This window comes from Molossus molossus, unplaced genomic scaffold, assembly GCF_014108415.1.
Source record: "Molossus molossus isolate mMolMol1 unplaced genomic scaffold, mMolMol1.p scaffold_m16_p_21, whole genome shotgun sequence".
Classification (NCBI taxonomy): domain Eukaryota; kingdom Metazoa; phylum Chordata; class Mammalia; order Chiroptera; family Molossidae; genus Molossus; species Molossus molossus.
The window spans coordinates 9,768,356-9,791,182 of record NW_023425357.1 but is presented as its reverse complement, the minus strand read 5'-3'; the positions used below and the strand labels follow the sequence as shown (position 1 = coordinate 9,791,182).

At 49.0% G+C, this 22,827-nt stretch overlaps 2 protein-coding genes across 2 annotated transcripts in view; both read left to right on the top strand.

The window, feature by feature from the left end:
• The window catches only part of CLPTM1 (CLPTM1 regulator of GABA type A receptor forward trafficking), a 33,137-nt gene extending 31,791 nt beyond the window's left edge, over nt 1–1,346 (top strand). The window contains exons 13-14 of the mRNA XM_036275215.1: nt 238–405; nt 601–1,346. Of these exons, the coding sequence (XP_036131108.1) occupies nt 238–405; nt 601–896 (464 nt within the window). The 3' untranslated portion in view covers nt 897–1,346. The remainder of the gene's footprint in view (nt 1–237; nt 406–600) is intronic.
• A 4,083-nt stretch (nt 1,347–5,429) lies between these two features.
• RELB (RELB proto-oncogene, NF-kB subunit) overlaps nt 5,430–22,827 on the top strand; it is a 31,517-nt gene continuing 14,119 nt past the window's right edge. The window contains exons 1-5 of the mRNA XM_036276049.1: nt 5,430–5,537; nt 6,482–6,529; nt 10,199–10,207; nt 11,500–11,840; nt 21,812–21,969. Of these exons, the coding sequence (XP_036131942.1) occupies nt 5,483–5,537; nt 6,482–6,529; nt 10,199–10,207; nt 11,500–11,840; nt 21,812–21,969 (611 nt within the window). The 5' untranslated portion in view covers nt 5,430–5,482. The remainder of the gene's footprint in view (nt 5,538–6,481; nt 6,530–10,198; nt 10,208–11,499; nt 11,841–21,811; nt 21,970–22,827) is intronic.

The following is a 22,827-nucleotide window of genomic DNA, read 5'->3' as shown; positions in this document are numbered from 1 at the left end:
GGGTGCACCTTAGCTGTGGCAGGGAGCCCTCTCTGAGGAGTGACATGCAAATAGGCATGAAAGATGCCAAAGGAGGAAGCCATCCAACGGCGCTGAAGTAGCATGTGCCTTGGGATCGGGAGCAGCAAGGAGGCCATTGTGGTTGGAGGAGAGTAAATGAGGGGAGGGAGGCTGGAAGTGAAGTCAGAAACAGGTTGAGGACTAGGATGTCCCCTCCTCTGCTCACCACCACCACAGGCTTCATCACCATGACACCCCAGCTCTTCATCAACTACAAGCTCAAGTCGGTGGCCCATCTGCCCTGGCGCATGCTCACCTACAAGGCCCTCAACACCTTCATCGATGACCTGTTCGCCTTTGTGATCAAGATGCCTGTTATGTATCGGATCGGCTGCCTGCGGGACGGTGAGGCTTGGTGGGCAGGCAGGCGGGTGGGCAGCGGGAGGCTCCCACTGGAGCTGGGTAGGCACAGACAGGACTTAGGGCCCTGGGCAGAGGGAGGGGGCTTGGCCTAATCTTTGCAGGACCACCCCACCCAGCCCTGATGGTGGGCCAGGCGGGCCCCTTTCCCTCACAGTGACCCCCTCACCCCACCTCTAGATGTGGTCTTCTTCATCTACCTCTACCAACGGTGGATCTACCGCGTCGACCCCACACGGGTGAACGAGTTTGGCATGAGTGGCGAGGCCCCGACAGCAACTGCCCCCATGGCCGAGGCCCCAACAGCAACAGGGGCCCTCCTACCCCCACCCACTCCTGACCCTGCCACAATCACCACCACCACCGGGGAGGAGGCCTCTACACCCATGCCTGCCAAGCCCACCCAGGGGGCCAGCTCTGCCACCGAGTCCCAGGAAGTCCCTCCAAAGCCAGCAGAGGACAAGAAAAGGGATTAACTGTTTCTGGTCATCATCGTCTGCTCCGGCTCCTGGTGACCACTGCCCCTGCCAACCTGGGCCCCTCGCCTCCCCTCCCTATTGCCCTTTCCCTGGACAGATCAGGCCGGGGCAGCAGGAGATGCCCCTTTGGCCAGGGCCCAACGCATGGTGTTGGGCCTGGGGCAGGCCAGGGCACATGGTTTGTGGAGGCGCCATCTGTCTGTCTGTTTCTGTGTTTTAGCCGTCTTGCCCCGCCAGCCCAGCACCATCGGGAATCATGGTGAAGCCGATGCGGCAGTGCCGAGGGGGTGGGCCAGGCGGGGGAAAGGCCAGGGCCCCTCTGTGGGATGCCCACGGCGATCCATCATCTTGTCCCTCGTTCCCTGACCAGCCCCCTCCTCCCAGACCGCCGCCCTTTAACACAGTCTGGATTTAATAAATTCATGTGGGTGTTTAACTTAAACTCAACAACCCCCACCTTGTGCCTTCCTTTCTCTGTTACCTCGGAGAGCAGGTATGTGTGGCTCTCCCAGGTCTGAGAAGGAAACCTGCAGAGTGAAAGACTCGGTAAAGTGGGGACAGTAACCCTCTGGCCAGGCCTCTGTCTTACCGTTCTCTTCCTCCCAGCAGCCCTCTGATGGGACTTCCATAACTGTCCCCATTTCACAGATGGGGAAGTTGTTTGCCATGACCTCATTACATCTATGCTTTTACCCATGAGGCTGCATCTGGCCAGCCGAGGCTCAGCACCTTGCCTGTGCCCACTTACTACCTCCAGGCCTCACGCCACCAGGCAGGACAGGAGCCCAGGCCTGCCTGTGAGCAGACACGAGCTGCTTGATCCATTTTCACCAGGCTCTTCATTCAGCAGGGTCCAGGGACCCTGGACACATGACCTCCCTTCTCTGGAGTCGTGAGCTTGCTTCCCAGAGTTGCAGCGGGGATATGGGGTGAATTATTGCTCAGAATGGGGCTCAGCTATAGTGCTTAGTGTTGTTGGGGTTTCACCAACACCCCAGGGCTACCAGCTCCAAGGACCTAGCCTAGCTCTTAGTGCATGGCTGGTGTGCCTTCCCAACAAGCGGGTGCTGGTGCTATTCACCCACTTTATAGGTGAGTAAACTGAGGCCTCTGGGTGTCTCTGTACTCAGAATGGTTGGAATCCACATTCCCAGATTTACGTATTGGGTGGTGGTCTCATAACATTGCAGGAAGAGGAAGCCTGGGGCTGAGGGCCATGGCCTGTTCCTAGAGGCTTCACCTGCCACCCCACCCTGCAGAGCCAGGGAGAAAATCCATGAGGTCCTGGGAGATGGTGTGCTCATAGCCCCGAGTGTACACCTACATGTGTGTGCACGCACATGTACCGCAGAATTTTCCACCCCTCAGGCAGCCACGGCCCGCTCCACTTCCTTTCATGCTCTACATCATTCCATTGCTCCCAGTGTCCTAGTTGGAAGACCAGGCTCCTCAGCAGGCTAATCAGATGGGCTCCTGACCCTATAATAGGAGCCTCTACACACTCCTTATGAGCCAAGCTCTAGTCTAAGCTATATGTGGTTTATTTTATTAAGTTTAATATTGATGTCCCCATCACCTTACAGACCATTGTTACACCCTCATCTCCACTACTTATTCAGTAGTCTCCACTCCAGTCTCCTTGCTATTCCTGAATGTGCCATGCATGTTCCCACCTCAGGGCCTTTGCACTTGCTGTTCCCTGTGCCTTGAATACTCTTCCCTTGATATCCACATGGATCCTTTACTGTTTTAGCTCTTTACCCAGATGTCATCCCAGACCCTCCCTCCATTTCTTAACCTAAATAGTACCTCCGAACTCAATCCATATATCCTGATTTATTCTGTCAGACCATCATCACCACCAGACATTGTTATTTGCTTAACTATTTTCCATCTGTCTTCCGCTTTTGGATTTCAGTGCCATGATGGGAGGGGCTTTTGTCTTTGATGTTTCTTGCTGTGTCCCCAGCTTTTGGAACAGTGCCTGGCACCATTACACTGTGTGTAATAACTGTAAGTCAAATGTTCACAAGAGCAAATGAGAAAACCCAGAGAAATTAAGGAATTTGTCAGGGTCTCAGAACACAAAGTGCTTAGAACAGTGCCTAGCACATTTAAGAGCTGTGTACAAATGCTGACTACTATTAGTATCATTTTTATTGATTGATTTGAGAGAGAGAGGCATAGATTTTTTTGTTCCACTTATTTATGCATTAATTGGTTGATTCTTGTATGTGCTCTGGGGTTCAAACCCACAGCCTTGGTGAATCAAAATGATACCTTAACCAATTGAACTACCCAGCCATGGCTATCTTACATAACCCTCACAACCATCCTATTATTAGACCCATTTTACAGATCAAGCTCAAAGTGATGAAGTCAGTTGTCCAAGGTCATGCATCTAGTAGGTGGGAGACCCAGGACTTGAACCCAGGCACTCTGATTCTGGCCCCTCAGTCTAACCTCTCTTGCAATGACCTTGTTGTAGGCAGACTACAGCTTGCAAGCCAAATCCAGCCTTTTGTGTAATTAAAATTTTTTTTAATGGTTAAAAAAGTTCAAGAAGAAGATTTTGTTTCACATGAAAGTTATACAAAATTCAAATTTCAATGTCCATATGTTTTACTGGAACACAGCCACACTCATTGTTTCTGTACTGTCTACTGCTTTTGTGCTATGGTAGAGTTGAGCACCGAGACCTGTCAGTCCCTCAGAGCCTAAAGCATATTTGCTATCTGGCCCTCTGCAGTTTTTGTTAATCCTCACCTAAGAATATCTTTTCCATTGGGTTTTTTGTTTTTTTTTTTGTTTTTTTTTACAGAGAGTGGAAGGGAAAGAGGGGAGAGAGAAAAACATCGACGTGAGAGAGATGCATTGATTGGTTGCCTCCCGCAAGCACCCCAACTGGGCCTGGGATGGAACTTGTAACCCAGGTACATGCCCATGACCCATCTGTGGGAGGGCCAACACTCTAACCACTGACCCACACCAGCCAGGGCAAGCCCTTTGCAGTTTTTAAAAAGTTTCTTCAATATTTTGCTGTCTAGTAGTAGTGCTCCACTTGAGCATAAAGGGCTAGGGGCCACACTTTGAGAACTGCTGCTGCCTCTCAGGAGCAGGTACCAGGCCTGGCTTGGTGAGTGCTGTATCCCAATGCCCAGTGCAGCCTCTGACACACAGCAGGTGCTCAATAACTATGTTTAATAATGAAACAATGGCCCTGGCTGCTTTGGCTCAGCGGTTAGAGTGTTGCCCTGCGGTCTGGAGAGACCCAGGTTCGGTTCCCGCTAAGGGCATGTACCTCGGTTGCAGTTTGTCCCCGGCCCTGGTTGGGTCGTCGTGTGGATGGCAACCACTCGATGTGTTCCTTTCACGTCATTGTTTCTCTCCCTCCCACTCTATCTGAACAAAATGTCAAAATAATAATGATGATGATGAAACAATGAGTTGTGGGCCATGGAGATTAAGAGGAGCACTCAAATTTTACATAAACAGATGATTGCACTCTGGTCAGGATACCTGGCATCGAAGTGGGAATCTACTGATCACCCAGTCATTCTGAAGGATGGGAGGCTTAGGCACTATGATTAAACCAAACGACTATCCCTCCTTGAGCCTCAGTCTCCTCTCTGCAAGAATCCTAATTCTATTACATGCCTCTGATGCTAGTGTGAACTATGAAGCCCCCAGGTGAGCACTTCTCTCAAGAGTCAGGCACACAGCTCAGAATGTACATGGGCTACACTCATCATTCCCAGACTGAGTTACTGAGGCTTGGAGCTGTGAGTTCTCTGGGCTATCAGGAAACTTGATGGGGCTGTGGGGAGGAGTGAAATACCTATCCATTCAACATTCAATAAGCATTCATGGGGTACCTACTGTGTTCCAGGCAATGTTTCTGGTGCTAGGGATACAGCAAAGAACAAAACATGTACATCCTAGAACTGACATTCTAGCTTTAAACGTGTACGTATCTCCAATCCCAATTTACAGAAAAGGAGGCATAGAGAAAACATGGTTTCCTAAAGATGGTTATCATTGACAGCTGTAGAGTTCTGGCAACCTCTTGATCCCAAGGCTTCCCTTCCAGCCAGAAAAACAACAGGTTCAAGTTCTGCTGGCAGACCTGGGGTGGAGAGGCGGGCCTCAGTTTCCCCACTTGCTCCATAGGTAGAGCGTGAATGGCTCTAAGCAGGCCTCAGTTGGCTCCGCCAGCAGCGCCGGCCCCTCCCAAGCGCCCAACCTCCTCTTCCCGGCCGGCCCCGCCCCCGAGACCACGTGACGCGTGGGGGTTTTCCCGTTCCCCTTGCGTGACGTCACGACGGGGTGAGAGCCAATGGGCGCCCAGGCCGGCAGCGCCGGGGAATTCCGCCGCCCCGCCCCCTCCCGCCGCTCGCTCGGCCCGGCCCGCCGCCCCCCGCAGCCCCGGGCGCCGCGCGTCCTGCCCGGCCTGCGGCCCCAAGCCTTGCGCTGCTCGCCCGACCCGCGATCGCCCGCCGGACCGTGCTGCCTGGCCGCCCGGCCTGCCCCGCGTGTTTTAGTCTGGGCCGGCCTCCGGGCCGTCCGTCCCCACTGGTCGGGCCATGCCGAGTCGCCGCGTAGCTAGACCGTCCGCTACGCCGGAGCTGGGGGCCTTGGGTAAGCGGGGCCGGGGTTCAGGAGTGGAGCCTGGGGTGGGATCGGTGATGCGAGGGTTCTGAGGGTTCCTACAGGAGTCTAGGGGTTTTGTAGGGAGAGTGTGAGGGCTCGGGGGACACTATATTAGAGGGAAGGAAGGAGGCAGAGGATGGTGACAGGGTCTGGCCCAAGGTAAGAGAGAGGCGTCCCACTACAGAGTGAGGAGGGGGCGGGGCCTGACCCTGAGGCAAAGAAGGGGGCGGGACCCAACGCCAAAAGGGAGGGGCGGGGCCTGACTTGGAGAAGGAAGAGCGGGACCTGCTCCTGAAGGGGGGGCGGGGCTAGATTCAATATGGGCCAGATGGGTACTGGGCCAGACTCAGAGAGGGCATGAAAGGAGGGGCCTGGCTCACAGAGGGGGCGGGCCTCACTTAAAGAAGGAAGCAGGGTTCTACCTCGAGTAAGGGGCAGGGCCGAGGGGCGGGGGGGAGGGGACGAGGGCAGACTCGGAGGGGGCGAAGAAAGAGGCCTGGCTCTGGTGGTGAGAAGAAGGGAGACCTGTTTGGAAAGAAGGGATGGGCCTGACTCAGAGAAGAAAGAGTCGGGGTGCTTGCCCCTGAGAGTAGTGGCAGGGTCTGAGAAGGGAGAAGGGAGCCGGCTTGACAGTCAAAAAGTGAAGGGTCAGGGTCTGACCCCGAGAGAAGGAAGAGCGCGGTGGCTTTCCTCACAGCGGTGGAGAAGGACTCCTGCAGTCCCCACCTTAAGGAAGAGAAAGGGGGGCTGAGTGTGATGAAAGGGTGGGGTGAGTGACAGAAACTAAGGAACCTGTTCCCGACTTAGGGAAGGAGACAGGGCCAGCCTGCGCTAAGGGTGAGGAAGGGGCGGGCCAGGAGAGGAGGAAGGTGAGGCTTGACAGATTCTGTGGGATCTCCATCACCACCTGAGACTTGCCTCCCTCCCTGCAGGGTCCCCGGACCTCTCCTCGCTCTCGCTGGCCGTTTCCAGGACCACGGGTGAGCAGCCCTCCGCAGTTCCTGCCCACCTGCACACTCAGGACAGGGGAGGGGGGAATCCATTGGGCACACCTTTGGGGGTTTCGCCGAGGTCCACCACAGTTTTCCTTGACGGTGTCCCTCCCTGCTCGTCTAGATTGGGGTTCCAGATTCCTCTACCTCCCAGGTGATTAGGAGCTGGACAGGTAAACTAAGCACCTATTCACACTCTAAGAGGAGTCCTCTGTAGAGATCCACATGGTAGTGCAGAGGGTAATAATCACACTTGGGCTTTAGGACTGGGATTTACATGTTGGTGATGCCCACCCCTAACTGCAAATGCCTGCAAGTCACTTCCCCTTTCTGGGCCTCGGTGTTCCTCATCTGTAATATGGGCATAATATCCGTGCCTCCCCCGATTGACAGGATTCAATGAGCTGATGCAGGTGAACTTTTAAAGCAGTTACTGGCATACAGTAAAGGCTCAATACGTGTTAACTGTTAGTGGTGTAATAATAATAACAATTATTATTATTGTTATTATTAGACAGTCTATAAAAGTGGTTCTTAAAACTAATGTGTATCAGAGTCACCCAGAGAGCTTGTTAAAACAGATTGTTGGGCCCCACCTCCAGAGTTTCTCATTCAGTAGGTTTAGGATGGGTTCTGAGAGTTTAAATAAGTTCCCAAGAGATGCTAAGAATCACTAGTCTATGAGGTCCCTCAGCTCGTGCCATCCAAAATTCAGTGTTGCTCAAGGAAATGCAGAATCATAGCCAAATGAAACATCCTCTCATTAATATGCTGAGACTTGGGGGGCAGGGATGAGTCCTGTCACCATGGAAACTCAGTGCCTTCCCCCTCCCCAGTCCCAGGGGGTGTGGCTGGGTCTGAATCTCTCTCTGGAGGTAGTCTTGGGATGGATACCAGGAGTGCTGGCCTGGCTGTGGAGGAGGCTTTGCCGGTTCTCTAACAGACCTGTGAGTTTGGGTGGTAGTGAATGACTAGAGATGGCATTGGGAACAGGTACTGCACAAAAACTGGTTCTGGGCAGGAACAAAGCTAAGACTTTTGTGTCCTGAAACCTAAATCTTTGGTTTCATTTGAGAATAAGTTCTGACGTCATTTATCCAATGACTATTTATTGAGTTCCTGTTCTGTACCTGGCTCTGTGCTAGACAGTGCTGGGAACTCAGAAGTGACTGAAACAGCCTTGGCCCTCCCCTCATGGGATTCCCTATCTAGATGTAGAGACAGACATGTAAACAATAAATTAACCATGGAATTATTAAGTGTGATAAAGGCTGGATATACAGTGGGGATGGGGCAGACATGTTCCTTACTCTGTGGTGCTCAGAGTCTCCAGCAGACAGATATGAATCACTGTAACATAAGATTATGTCAGATTCTAATAGTTCCATGTAAATGATAAAGCTAAGACACTTAACTGTAAGTGACTATAGTGAGGGTTCTGGGGACTATCTTGGATACAGTGGTCAGGGGAGACCTATCTAGGACATGACATTTGGGCAGGGATTTGAAAGAAGAGGAGGAGGCCATGCAAAGAATTGGAGGAAGAACATTATGGCACAGACTAGCCTGTGCAAAGGCCCTGGGGCAAGAAAGACAGAGCTGGCTTTCTGCTCTCAGATCTGCTCAAGCATGGCCCATTGTGGCTGTCCCTGGATGACAGCAAGTCTGTATGGGAGCTTGGGGGTGGTATGGGGTGTTATTTTAGCTGAGCCCTGAATAAGGGGAGGAAGTTCCCAGTATTTCCTGTCTGAAAAGGGATTTTAGATAACAATAATATTAGCTAAGCTTTATGGAGGGCCTAAAGTGGTCAGATCCAGTGCTAAGCAATTTCCCTGTGTGATCCTGAATGCTCACATTAATGCCAGATATAGGAGCTCAGACCTCATTTTATAATTTTTTTTTTATCCTCACCTGAGGACATTTTTCCATTTTTTGTTCAGCTAGAGTGGGAGGGAGAGAGAGAGAGAGAAAAAAAAACATCGAAGTGAAAGGGACACATCGAGTGGCTGCCACCCACACAACCCAACCAGGGCCGGGGACAAACTGCAACCGAGGCACGCGCCCTTAGCAGGAACCGAACCCGGGTCTCTCTGGACCGCAGGCCAATGCTCTAACCACTGAGCCAAACCAGCCAGGGCCAGACCTCATTTTATAGAGAAGAGACTCAGACAAGTTAAGCCACTTGCCCCAGGCCACACAGCATCTGTGTGACTCCACGCTCCATCCTCTGAAACCATGTCTTCCAACATCCCCATTTTATAGACATACCAACTGAGGCCTAGAGATGGGAAGTGGTTTACCCAGTCTATAAAACAGTGTCTCCCAACATCTTGTTCAATAGCAGCCAGCATTTTTATACCACCTGCTATTGTGGCAGTTCTAAGTGCTTCCCAGAGAGGATTAGCTCATTTAATTTTCACAACGGCTCAATGAGGCAGGCATTATTGTGTCCATTTTGCATATGAGGAAACCAAGGCACAAACAGATTAAGTAATGGGCTCAAGGCCCCACAGCTAGCAAGTAGCAGAGCCAGAATTTGAACTGAGGCAGTCCAAAGCTCTCACCATTGTTGCCCAGGGCCTCAGTTTCCCCCTGCAGCCTAAGAGTTCCTTGAGGGCCCAGACAAAGTCTGACTCATCTTTGGGTCCCCAGGTCATTCAGCACAGATGCCTAAGGTTTTTCCAAGTTCAAGTAACTTGAGGTTGTCCTGCCAGTGATCTACAGCATGTCCCTTTTCTCTCCCAGCCTCAATGCCCCCATCTGTCAAGTGAGGGTATCTTCCCCACCCTGCTGACTTCATAGATTGAATAAGATAAGAGGTGCAGGAATACTGCTTTCCAAGGAGCAAAGGTCTGGCTGCCAGGAGCCACTCCCCAAGAGTGGAGGAGGAGGACAGGTCTGGCACGGGGGCTGGTCAGTGTCCGAGGTCAGTGGCCAGCGCAGGCAACCCTGGGTGGGGTGTCAGGCCCCAGCCTGCCCTCGCTTGCTGTGTGACTCTAGGCTCACTTGCTCCCTTTGGGGTTCCCCTTGTCCTGTCTGTGGAATAAAGGGAGGTTAGTTTCTGTTTCTTCATGGCCCCTTCCAGGGCTGAGCTTTCCTGGGGTGGTGATAGGGTTCCCCAGCATTACTGTCACTCCTCCCTCAGGAGGTGGGGGCGAATCCAGGATGGCGCGTGGGCACTGCTGGGGGCCTGGCCTACAGTGCAGAGTGGGCAGCTACCTGGAGGAGGAGAATCGGCCTCCTGGGACCTTCAGACACCAGCCAGTGACCTCTGCAGGTCTAGGGTGGGCTGTAGGGAAGGAGCACCCCCACACTTTGTTTAGAATCTTGGGTGTCCATTTCCCTCTGGTAATAAGACCCGTGGCTTTTCCTCAAATTCCCAACAATACTTTATAATCCCTGGCCTAAATGATTTTTGGGAGGCATTTGAGGGAACCCTGACCCTGGGACCGCAACTTTGGGAGCTAAATGGAAGGTAGCCCAGGAGGGGGAGACAGGGGTTGGGGTTTAGCACCCCTGGGAGTCAGAGCCCAGTTTCCCAGGATGTGGGGAGGGGAAGGGTACCAGGAGAGGATGGGGTTGGGAAATCTGTCTTAAAAATGAAAGTTTTGACCACTTAACTGGACCTTACTTTTTCTCTTTCTCTTCCTTCCACAGATGAATTGGGTGAGTATCACAGGGCAAGTTTGGGGGAGGCTGTGGAGTCCCAAGTGCTCACAGACAGGGAGCTTGGTCTTTGTTGGGGTGTTGAGGGGAGGGTCACGATGTGACTTCTGGGACTGTTGGGGGATTTTAACGGTCATGTTTCCAAGGTATTAGCAGTTTGTGACACTTAGCAAAGACTGTATATGTCAACTACCTTTAGGGTCACTACTATTATTCATTCCTTCAGTGAGTTATACTGAGCACCTGCCACGTGCCAGGCTGTTCTAGGCACTGGGGATTCAGTCATGGACCAAAGTGCCCTTCTGAAGCTCACACTCTAGTGGGGGAGACAGTAGGAAAAGGAATAAATGAACAAGAGAAGGTTAGGCTGGGCTAAGGGCTGTGACGAAAATAAACAGGTAGAGGGAGAGATGGCCTGAGGAAGACCTCAGATGGGGTCTTTCTGAAGAGGTGGCATTTGAGCCAAGACCAGAGGATGAGGAGCCAGTACGGGTCGAATAGGGCGAATAGGGGGGAGTGTGGAGTAGGCAGATGGGGGAGCAAGTCCACTGCCCAGAAGAGGGCCAGGCCCGGTGGGTGCAAGCAACAGAAAGAAAGACTGGATCAGGGTAAGAGGGCCCAGGACAGCAGGGGCCGGTCCACAGCAAGGCTCTGTGCCAGCACAAGGAGTGTGGAGTTTTGTTTTTGTTTCGTTTTTTTTTCTGAGATGAATTCAGTTTGGAGAGGGTTTTATATGGGGAAGGTGTTGACTTTTACTCTAAAGGTGATGGAAGCCACTGGAGGCTTCTGACATACGGGGGAACAGGGTCTGACATAAGATCTCTCTGGCTGTGTGGGGGGGGGGAACAGGAGTGGAGGTTCCGATGGGACACATGGAGGATGGACCACCGGGGTGGAGAAAATTGAGGTAGAGGCAGAAGTTCATGGATGGGACTTGCAGGTGTGGGATCATGAGCAACTAATACAGATAGATGTGCGCCCGCCAAGGTTGAGCACTTGGTGGGTGGTGGTGCTCTTACCGAGGGCAGTGGACCTGAGGGTGCAGGGGAAGAAGAAACCAGCTCCCCCCCTTTCTGTCTTCAAGAACAGCTGGAGGGGCTGCTGGTGGCTATTAGCGGGAAGAAGGGCAGGGTCTTTGGTGTGTTTTGGCGCTGAGGCCTCCGCATTCGGCGCACACAGAACCGTCTAGAAGAAATGAATGGATTGGAAAAGGCGGGAGAGGCCCGGGTCTGGGGGTCATCAAGCCTTTTCTTTTCCAACCGGCGTCACCCCGGTTTTTGCTTCTCCCGCAGAGATCATCGATGAGTACATCAAGGAGAACGGCTTCGGCCTGGAGGTGGCACCGCCGGGCCCGGGAGAGGGGCTGACGCGCCTGGTGTCTCGCGGGACGGCCTCCCTGAGCACCGTCACCCTGGGTCCCGCCGCGCCCCCCGCCACGCCGCCGCCCTGGGGCTGCGCCCTGGGCCGGCTCGGGCCGCCGGCGCCGGGCGCCGGGCCGCGGCCGCACCTGGTCATCATCGAGCAGCCCAAGCAGCGCGGGATGCGCTTCCGCTACGAGTGCGAGGGCCGCTCGGCCGGCAGCATCCTCGGGGAGAGCAGCACGGAGGCCAGCAAGACGCTGCCCGCCATCGAGGTGCGGCCCGGGGCTGGGGCGCTCGCGCTTCCCCGCCCCCACATTCACATGCATGTCTTGCTTTCCCGTATTCGATAGTGGTGGTTATTATTATTGCTGTTGCTGTTGCTGGAGCCGGTGATAACTGTCACCTGACCCCAAATTCAAAAGGGCACTCAGAGAAAGGCCTTCTCCCCGACGTTTCGGCTGGGTTGATCCAGATGATCGTTGCTACAAAGGCAGGGTACCCTCCTGGTTCACACACCAGGTCCCAAGCACCAGAGTGCCTGGGTTGGAATCCCTCTTCAGCCATTTGCTGGCTGTGCAGCCTTGGGCAGGTTACTCAGCCCCTCTGTGTCTCAGTTTCCTCCTCTACAAAATGAGATCGTAATAGTAACCAACCAGCTGGGGTTGTTAGGGGGAGAGAATGAGTTCCCTCCAGCTGGCAAGGGCTCAATAGAGTTGAGCTGCTAGTAGTACTGTATTATCGTCATCATTGTACTTAGGCCTGGCCACTCCGCTCTCAGGAATTCATTGTGTAGCTCTGTCTGCATCTGGGTGCCCAGAGGGATGGACAAGGTTATCCACTGCAGCCTTGTTCGCATGAGAATTGGACGCTTCGATGCTTTCAGCCAGGGACTGGTAAATGCATCCATAAACATCTCCACATCAGAACTTCATGGAGGTGTACCACATATGTGTATATGTGCGCAGATAAATATAAAGACCTCCAGTGAATACGGAAGAAATCTTAAATGAAGACTCCCTTAGGTACTGATGTGGAAGTACCTCCAAGACATATTAATAACCTCTCCCCCAAAATGAAGGCGCAGAAAACTGTCTAGGCTATTATACTACCTTTTGTGTTAAAAGAGGGAAAAATAAGATTTTATATTTGTATTTGCGAGTATGTGCCTAAAGAAACAGTGGGAGGAAAAAAAATTAATAGACATAATTACTTTTGGGCAGCAGTGCTCAATGGATAAGGTGCAGGTAAGATTTTTTAAAACTGTGTACATTTTTTAAAACTGTGTGAATATTTTGTTTCAAATATTTGAGTCATATGATGTGGTTCAAAATGTTCAAAAATATCATGATTTATATTAACAGAATTTAAATTAAATTAAGTTAAAATGAACAAAAGGCCACCAGAAGCTGCGGGCTGGTTTTCCCCCTAGAGGGAACCATTGTTATCAGTATCTCCTGTGTCCTTCCAGAAGTATTTTATGGTTGTACAGGTAAATATATACATACATATATATACCACCCCCCTTTTTGTACATAGAGGGGAGCATAGCATAGACATACAGATGGTCCCAGACTTACCAGATATTTCGACTTACGATATTTTGACTTTGTGATGGGGTGAAATTTATTATATGCATAGTAAATTGCATGAGATATTCCACACTTTATTACAAAATAGGCTTTGTGTTAGATGATTTTTGCCCAGCTGTAGGCTCATGTAAGTGTTCTGAGCACATTTAAGGTCGGCCAGCCAAAGCCGTGATGTTCCGTAGGGTAGGTGTATGAAATGCGTTTTTGACCTAACGATATTTTCAGCTTACACTGGGACGTGTGTCGGGGTGTAACCCCATTGAAAGTCGAGGAGCATCTGTATACGTATACTGTTCCGTGCTGCGCTTTGTTTTTACTTGAGAGTATAGCTCTGGCTGGTGAGACTCAGTTGGCTGGGCATTGTCCTGTGCACTGAAAGGTGTCAGTTATGTTGCCGGTTTGATTCCCACTCAGAGCACATGCCTGGGCTTGATCCCTGGTAGGGGGCATGAAGGAGACAGCTGATCAATGTTTCTCTCTCACATGAATGTTTCTCTCGTCTCTCTGTCCCTCTCTCTCTTCCCCTTTCTCTCTCTCTAAAAATGAATAAATATATCCTTGGGTGAGGATAAAAAAAATATATATGGGTATAAATATAGATAGATACAGTCCTGGTCAGTTGCTCAGTGGTTAGAACGTCGGCCCACAGACCAATGTGTCCTGGGTTCAATTCTGGTCAAGAGCATGTACTTCAGTTGCAGTTTGTCCCCAGCCCTGGTCGGGGTCGTGCGGGAGGCAACCAGTCAATGTGTCTCTCTCACGTCGATGTTTCTCTCTCTCGTTTTCTCTCCCCTTTTCACTCTATCTGAAGATATTTGAAAAATATCCTCAGGTGAAGATTTAAAAAAAAAAGAGCCCTGGCCGGTTTGGCTCAGCGGTTAGAGCATCCACCTGTGGTCCGGAGAGACCCGGGTTCGGTTCCCGCTAAGGGCATGTACCTCGGTTGCAGTTTGTCCTCGGCCCTGGTTGGTCGTGTGGGTGGCAGCCACTCGATGTGTCCCTTTCACATCAATGTTTTCCTCTCTCTCTCTCTTCCTCTCTCTCTCTCCCACTCTATCTGTGCAAAAAATGGAAAAATGTCCTCGGGTGAGGATTAAAAAAAAAAAAAGATAGCTACAGATATAGATATAGATATATCTTAGAGCTGAGCTCACATTGGCATGTGTAAAGTTGCCTTTTTCTCTCTTCCATGGTATCCCCTGTGTGAATGTGTGGTCATTTCTTGTTCAGCCTCCTATTGGTGGGCATTTAGGTTGTTTCCAGTCTCCCACTATTTATTATAATCAGGGCTATAGAGAAGGACACAGTTAATCTATTATTTCCCTCATTTGTGTCACTCAAATAACTTCAGGGAGTGCAATTGCTGGTCAAAGGTAATTTGATGGCTATTGCCCAATTGTCCTCCCTGGGGGTTGTATCCATGACTGTTTTTCCCGGTGGTGTCTGAGGCCTGGTTCCTTGCTCTTCCCCAGTACGGAGTCTTCATGTGCTCCTAAATCTTTTTTTTTTTGGGGGGGTGCCCCTAGCGGGAACTGAACTCAGGACTCTCTGGTCCACAGTCTGATGTTCCAACCACTGAGCCAAACCGGCCAGGGCATGCTCCTGGATCTTTGCCCAAATGTTTGTTTGTTTGTTTATTTATTTTTCTTTATTGCTTTTAGAGAGAGGAAGGGAGAGGGAGAGAGAGATAGAAATATCGATGAGAGAAACATCTGTAACAAAAATTAATTAATAAAAAATAAATAAATTAAAAAAGAAAGAAAGAAAGAAAGAAAGAAAGAAAGAAAGAAAGAAAGAAAGAAAGAAAGAAAGAAACATTGATGAGAGAGAACATCGATTGGTTGCCTCCTGCATGCCCACACCAGGAACTGGGCCCACAACCTGGGCATGTGCCCTGACAAGGAATCGAACTGGCGACCTCTTGGTGCATGAGTCAACACTCAACCACTGAGCCACACCAGTCAGGCCCAAATGTTTATTGAATCTTAATTGTATACTAACCTTTCCACTAGCCCCAGGTCCCAGCCCCAGCTTCTCACTGACCTCCAGCATCTTTCCCAGTCACCAGCTGTCAGTCTCCTCCAAACTTCACCCCCTGCAAGGCAGCCAGAGGAGTCCTGTTCAATCGCATATCTGCTCCTCTGTCCTGCTCAGAACCCTCCCTTGGCTCCCTAGTGTGCCCCTGAGGAAGCCCAAGCCCCTTCCTGGGCCTCCAAGACCTCTCATTGTCTGGTCCATTCCCACCCATCTCCTCTTCACGTGCCACCTTCCTTCTACCTGGAGTGCTTTCCTCGTGCAATCTGGTCACCTCCTACTCACCCAAGAGGCCACAGCCCACCTCAGGAACACCTTCCCTGATTCTGCCACGCCACCAGGCTCGAGCTCCCTCGGGTGAGGTCTCCTGCCTCTCTGTCCTTCTCCCTCTTCCTCAGTGGGGTTTGTACTCATGGCTGTATTTGGGTGATGAGCAGAGCAACCCTGTCCTTCCCCGTAAGTTGGGATTGTAGGGTCAGAAAGACTGGGGTTTGAGTCCTGGCTCCGCCACTTACCAGCTGTGTGAATTGGGACAAGCCCAGTGCTTTTCTTGGCCTTGGTTTCCTCATCTGCGAAATGGAGATGAAACTCCTGCCCACTGATGCTATGAGGACCCTGGCGCACTGCCCCCTTTACACAACTTGATGGCCATAGTTGTTGTTTGATTTGGCTTCAGGCATTGTGGCCAAAAGCAGCCTGTAGTCAGCCAGACATTCTGGTTAAAAGAATGATTTCCTTTGAAATACATATTCTCAGTCACTGCATTTTCAGGAAGGGGGTAAGTGTGGGGCATGGAGGGGCAACCATAGCCCCTTACCTTGGAGCATTGTGTCTGTTTTTCTAATTGATAGGGGATTTCTTTTCAACTTTCTGTCTCAACTTTTTCTTTTGAAACATTTAAACCTACATAAAATAGACAAGAATAGCACAACGAACACCCATCTGCCTTTTGTCACATTTGTTTTATGTTTCTCTCTTTATATAGACATTCATACATTTTAAAAAATGTATTAATTTTAGAAGGAAAAAGGAAGGGGGAGAGAGAGAGAGAGAGAGAGAGAGAGAGAGAAAGAAACATCAGTCTGTTGTTCTATTTATTTATGTATTCATTGGTTGATTCTTGTTTGTGCCCTGACCGGGGATCAAACCCTCAACTTTGGCATATTGGGACGATGCTCTAACCAACTGAGCTAACCGGCCAGGTACAGACATTTATACAGGGAGATTTGAAAGTGAGTCAGAGACATGACAGTACTTCACCCCAAATGTTTTGGTGTGTATCTCTCAAGAATATAATATTTTCCTACAACACAGGACCTATAGAACTACAACACTATCAGCACACTAGAAACTTAATATTTTTTAATATTTATTTTTTTCTTTATTGATATTAGAGAGAGGGGGGAGAATGGAGAGGGAGAGATAGAAACATCGATGAGAGAGAACATCGATTGGCTGCCTTCTGCATGCCCCCCACGGGGGATTGGGCCCACAACCTGGGCACGTGCCCTGACCAGGAATCGAACTGGTGACCTCTTGGTGCATGGGTCGACGGTCAACCACTGAGCCACACCGGCCAGACTAGAAACTTAATATTCATACAAGGATATTATCTAATAATATTATCTAATTATAAGTCCATATTCTAATTATCCAAGTTGCTCCCAAAATATTCTGAATAGCTCCTGTCTTGTTTGCTTGTTTCATAACCAGTCTAGAATCGCGTGTTGCATTGATCAAGTCTTGCTATGGTCTGCATGTTTATGTCCCCCAAATCCATATATTGCAATCCTAACCTCTAAGGTGATGGTATTAGGAGGTGGGGCCTTTGGGGTGATTAGATCATGAGGGTAGAAACCTTTGGGGTGACTAGAAAAGAGGCTCCAGCCCTGGCTGGGTAGCTCTGTTGGTTAGAGCATCATCCCAATATACCAAGGTTGTGAGTTCAATCCCCAGTCAGGGCACATATAGGAATCAACCAGCGAATGCATGAATGAGTGGAACAACAAGTCATTGTCTCCAAAATTAATTTTAAAATATTTATTTATTTATTTACTTACTTATTTACTTTAAAATAGTAACACAGGACCTGTAGAACTACAACACTGTTAGCACACTCTAGAAACTTAATATTCTTTTTCAAAAATTTTTTTCCCTTTATTGATTTTAGAGAGGAAGTGAGAGGGAAAGAGATATAGAAACATTGATGAGAGAGAACACCGATTGGCCGCCTCCTGCATGCCCCCCACTGGGGATCAGGCCCACAACCTGGGCATGTGCCCTGACTGGGAATCGAACTGGTGACCTCTTGGTGCATTGATTAACGCTCAACCACTGAGCCACACTGGCTGGACTATTACTATTTTTTTTTAATCTTTACCCAAGTATGTATTTTTATTGTTTGTAGAGAGAGAGGAAGGGAGAGTGAGAAAAACATCTATGTGAGAGAGAAACATTGATCGGTTGCTTCCATATGCACCCCAACCAGGAATCAAACCCACAACCTTTTTTGGTGCATGGGATGATGCACCAACCAACTGAGCCACTCGGTCTTCTTATAAGGAGACCAGGTAGATTGGATCAGGTCCTATTCTGATGGCCTCTTTAACTTACCTCTTTAAAGGCCTCATCTCCAAATATAGTCACATTCTGAGGGACGAGGGGTTGAGGGTGGGGATTTAAATATGAATTTGGTGGGGGACACAAGTCAGCCCATCACAGGTCGTGACCATCAGGTCTCTCCTTTGTAAAGATGCAGCTTTCCCTTTGTGATTATAAGTTACCTGTGGGCGATACTTGTAGGCTGTATTTTCCCCAATTTTTTGTTTCTTTTGGGCTCGGTGTTGGTTTTGATTTTGGAGAATTTGAACAGTAAATGTCCAACAGTAGGGGATGACCTGTTTCTGACTCTGGACTCGGGAATTTTATCCCCATCTATAAGAACAGGAAACTGAGGCTCAGAGAGGGTGAGTTACTTGCTCAGGGGCACACAGCAAGTTTACTCTAGTAATTATTGACGTGCACTAAGTGCTCCTGTGTGCCAGGTATTTAATGATACCCATCTTACCGTTGAGGCCAGTAAGGCCAGAGAGGGTTAGCATGCAGACAGCCAGTGATCAAGCCTGTTTGGTACCAGGTCTGACTTACTCCAAGGCCTCATGCCTTATCCACAATCTTGGGTGACATCTCAAAGATGAATCCTGAGACTGTTGACCCTGATCTCTTCAGAATCTAATATTACAGCAGGAAACTGGTTAAATGAATGGTTTTAATCCTCTCTGACTCAATGAAATGTATTGACAATATAACCTACCTCTACCCGTAATCATGCCCAAGTCCATAATGCCCTAACATTAGAATGAAGGAGAAATGAGAGGAAAATAGCGTAGCATATATAAGCATATTTTATTTCAGTATGTAAATGCTCGGGCACAGCCCCAGCCAGGGAAGAATAATAAAGGTGGCAGTTGCTTTTGACCTAATTAATGCAGTGGCCACACATGCAGCCTGAGCCAGCCTGGTGGACTTGGTGACTTGAAATTCGGTGTATTTTAAAATGATGGGGAGAATACTATATATTTAAAACAGTGTTAAGTTCAGGCTCTGACCCTTTTAAACAGGTGTTTCACTGACATGAAATGGTGGTGGGAGGTTCAGAAGTCTTACAGGACTTGTGTAGGACTGTCCCTAGTTTGTAGGCTGTGTAGCATCCCAGGTCCTATATACTCCTGGCTGAGTGCCCATAGCCCTGTCAACCAAAATCACACCAATATCCCAAATGTCCACTAGAGGGCAGTATCACCCCATGGAACCTCACGGGTTTACTGTATTTTACAAGCACCAGCTTTAGAAGTTCAGAGCAGGGCCCAGGGGACACCTAACAAAGCCCCAGGGGTCTGAGCCCTGGTTTAAAAGGGTTGGTTTTTAACCACTGCTGCCTGTGGCTGCTGAGCAGAGATTCGACCCATTTGCCGTAACTTCCTTTTCCTTTTTTTTTTTATTTATTTTTTTTTTGTGGTACATGCCCCTAGCAGGAACTGAACCTGGGACTCTCTGGTCCGCAGGCCGATGCTCAACCGCTGAGCCAAACTGGCCAGGGCTTTTTTTTTTTTTTTTTTTTTTTTTTTTTTTTTTTTTTTTTTTATCCTCACCCGAGGATATTTTTCCACTTTTTTGTACAGATAGAGTGGGAGGGAGAGAGAGGAAGGGAGAGACAGACAGAAACATCGACGTGAAGGGACACATCGAGTGGCTGCCACCCGCACGACCAACCAGGGCCGGGGACAAACTGCAACCGAAGTACGTGCCCTTAGCGGGAACCGAACCCGGGTCTCTCCAGACCGCAGGCCGACGCTCTAACCGCTGAGCCAAACTGGCCAGGGCGTAACTTCCTTTTTTCAAAGAGAATCTGGAAATCTGGAGTAATGTGATGTCTCATACTTTTTTCAATGTACATGTAGGCTCCAAATGTTTCCCAATGTTTTTATTTGTTTAGTTATTTTATTTATTTATTTTCTCTAGTTTTAAAGTTTTATTGAGGTATAAATGATATAAAAAGTTGCACTTATTTAATGTATCCATTTGATGAGTTTTGATGGAACATTTTAATCTACAAAAAATTAAAAGAATAGGCAGTGAACAACTAAGTGCCCTTCGCCTACATGCACCAGTTGACATTTTGCCACATTTGCTGTACCTGTCACTCTCTCTCCACACACACAAACACACATTGTGGATTTTTTGCTGAATCATTTGCAAATGAGTTGTAGATATCAAGGTGTCACTTTTAGACCCTTCAGCCTTCAAAGTGCATCTTCTTCAAAGTGCATCTCCTAAGAATAAGCTCCTACACAGCTACAACGCTGTTAGTCCCCCTGGGAAAATTAGCAGTATTCCATAATATCATCCAACAGAGTCCATACTTAAATTGCCCACTGGTCCCCAAATGTCCTTTTCTTTTTTTATCCTCACCCGAGGACATTTTTCCATTTTTTTATTCAGATAGAGTGGGAGGGAGAGAGAGAGGAAGAGAGAGAGAAACATCCACGTGAAAGGGACACATCGAGTGACCACCACCCGCACGACCCAGCCAGGGCTGTGGACAAACTGCAGCCAAGGTACATGCCCTTAGCGGGAACCGAACCCGGGTCTCTGCGGACCGCAGGCTGATGCTCTAACTGCTGAGCCAAACCAGCCAGGGCCCCAAATGTGCTTTATAGTGTTTCTTTCCCATCAATCCAGGACCCAGTCAAGGAGCACATGTTGCATTTGGTGGTCATGTCTCTTTAGTCTCTGTCCTTTTTTGTTTGTTTGTTTATTGATTTTAGAGAGAGAGATAGAAACATCAATGAGAGAGAACATGGATTGACCACCTCCTGCATGCCCCCCATTGGGGATCGGGCCCACAACCTGGGCATGTGTCCTGACCGGGAATCCAACCGGTGACCTCTTGGTGCACCGGTCGATGCTCAACCACTGAGCCACACTGGCTGGGCTAGTCTCTTCTTTTTAAAAAATTGAGTTATATTTAAGTTACAGTTTATCTGAAAATATTAATTTAATAATTAGAATATTAAATTGACAATTAACAGTCAAATTAACCTTGAATTTGAAGTTTAATATTTTATTAAATTTATGTTAACTTTATATATTGTTATATTTCATCTTAATATATATGTTAGGATCAACTCTTAAGCACAGTTTGATAAATCTTTACCTACGTATACACTGTGGAACTACCAGCCAGATCAGAAGACATTGTGTATTTGTTTTCCATTAATCCAACATATGACACCCATCTTTTTTTTTTTGGTATTTCAGGACTTTATATTAGATAATTTTCCCACATAACAAAAATATGCTGTTAGAATGAACCCTTATGTACACATCTCCCAGCGTCGACGGTTATTAACATCTTGCCAATCTAGTTCAGCTTTTCTATGAGTATTTTAAAGCAAATTTCAGATATCACAAAACTTCCCCTATATATATCTCTAATGATAACCCTCATCTCATTAGTACACCTAAAAATAACAACTCCTAACACGGTTCAGTAACAGCCCATGTTCAAATTTCCCCAACTGTTTTATGACACCCATCTTTTTATCATCATTTATGACTCTGCCATTTTTTATCTGGTGACCTGCAATTTGGGTTTGTCTGGTGCTTCCTCTCTATTAGATTCAGGTGACACACTTCCGGAGGGGCTGTCACGGCAGTGACAATGTCTGTCCTTCCCGGCCATGGGGGGCGGGGTGCCCGAGTCATTTGGGCTCAGTATCAGTGATACTGACCTTGATCACCTGGATAAGGTGGTGGACACTGTAAAGGTGCCTTTCTCCCCTTGTCACAAGGATGTCATCCATGGCAGTACTTGGAGACCCGGTATGCATCCAATGTTTGAAAGTCTGAGTGGACCTCTGTGGGCAGCCGTCATGTTGTGAGGCCCCGGGGTGCCAGTTGGAAGTCTCAGGTTTAGGATCTTGAGGGGTCTTTAGTAAATCCCCTTCCATCATCTTGGGGGGAGGGGGGTGGGGAGCTTCCCAGGGAGGCCCCAGGGAGTTTGCGTGGGTGCAGGTATCTACAATGGGACCCCCAAAAGAGCACCTGTCTTCCTGCAGCTCCGGGACTGTGGAGGGCTGCGGGAGGTGGAGGTGACCGCATGCCTGGTGTGGAAGGACTGGCCTCACCGAGTGCACCCCCACAGCCTCGTGGGGAAAGACTGCACCGACGGCGTCTGCAGGGTGCGGCTCCGGCCTCACGTCAGCCCCCGGCACAGGTACCCAGCCCTGACCCCTGACCCCTCGCTCTTGGTTATAGAGATTCTGAGGGGCTGAGGATCATTCAGGGACAAGGCACAGCTTAGCCAGCTTCTCCCTCTTGCATTTCCTAGATGGGGAAACTGAGGCCTGGCGATGATGGAGGGTCTTCCCTAGACCTGGCTCCCTGCCCCACACATTCACATGCAGTACATTTATTCCCATATTGTAGAGGAGGAAACGGAGGCTCTGAGAGGTTGCAGGGGTACAGAGAGCCAGTGCAGAGCTGGGGTCTGACCCCAGACCTGACTTCACTGCAAGGCCCGCTGTTTCTCTCACTTTATAATTTGTATGGTTTAAAAATATATATATATCTTTATTGTTGAAAGTATTACAGATATCCCTTAATTTATGTTTTTAATAATGAAAAAAATTAAAAGGTTCAGAAAGGGTGTGCAGTGCAAAACACATTTACTTCCTTGGGTCTTCCAGGTACCCGTGCCCCTTCCTGGAGGCAATTAAAAATATGCTCTGTGTAGATATATTTTTCTCTCTCTTTATAAATAATAGCAAACATTTGCACCTCATTTTTGTGTTCCAGTACATCTTGGAGATCGTTCCTATCAGAACATTTAGAGCTCCCCTATCCTTTTTACTGGCTGCATAGTATTCCAGTGTGTGTGTGTGTGGAAGCACACAGTGACTTGAGCCAGTCCTCTATTAATGGGCATCTACGATGGTTTCAGTCCCCTGTGGTTCTATGATGAACTGAGCTGCCGTGAATGGCTTGATGTATAGATCATTTCTTCTCTAGGATAAATTCTTAGAAATGAAATTGCTGGCCCCAAGTGTACCTGTGTACTTTTGGTGATCTATAC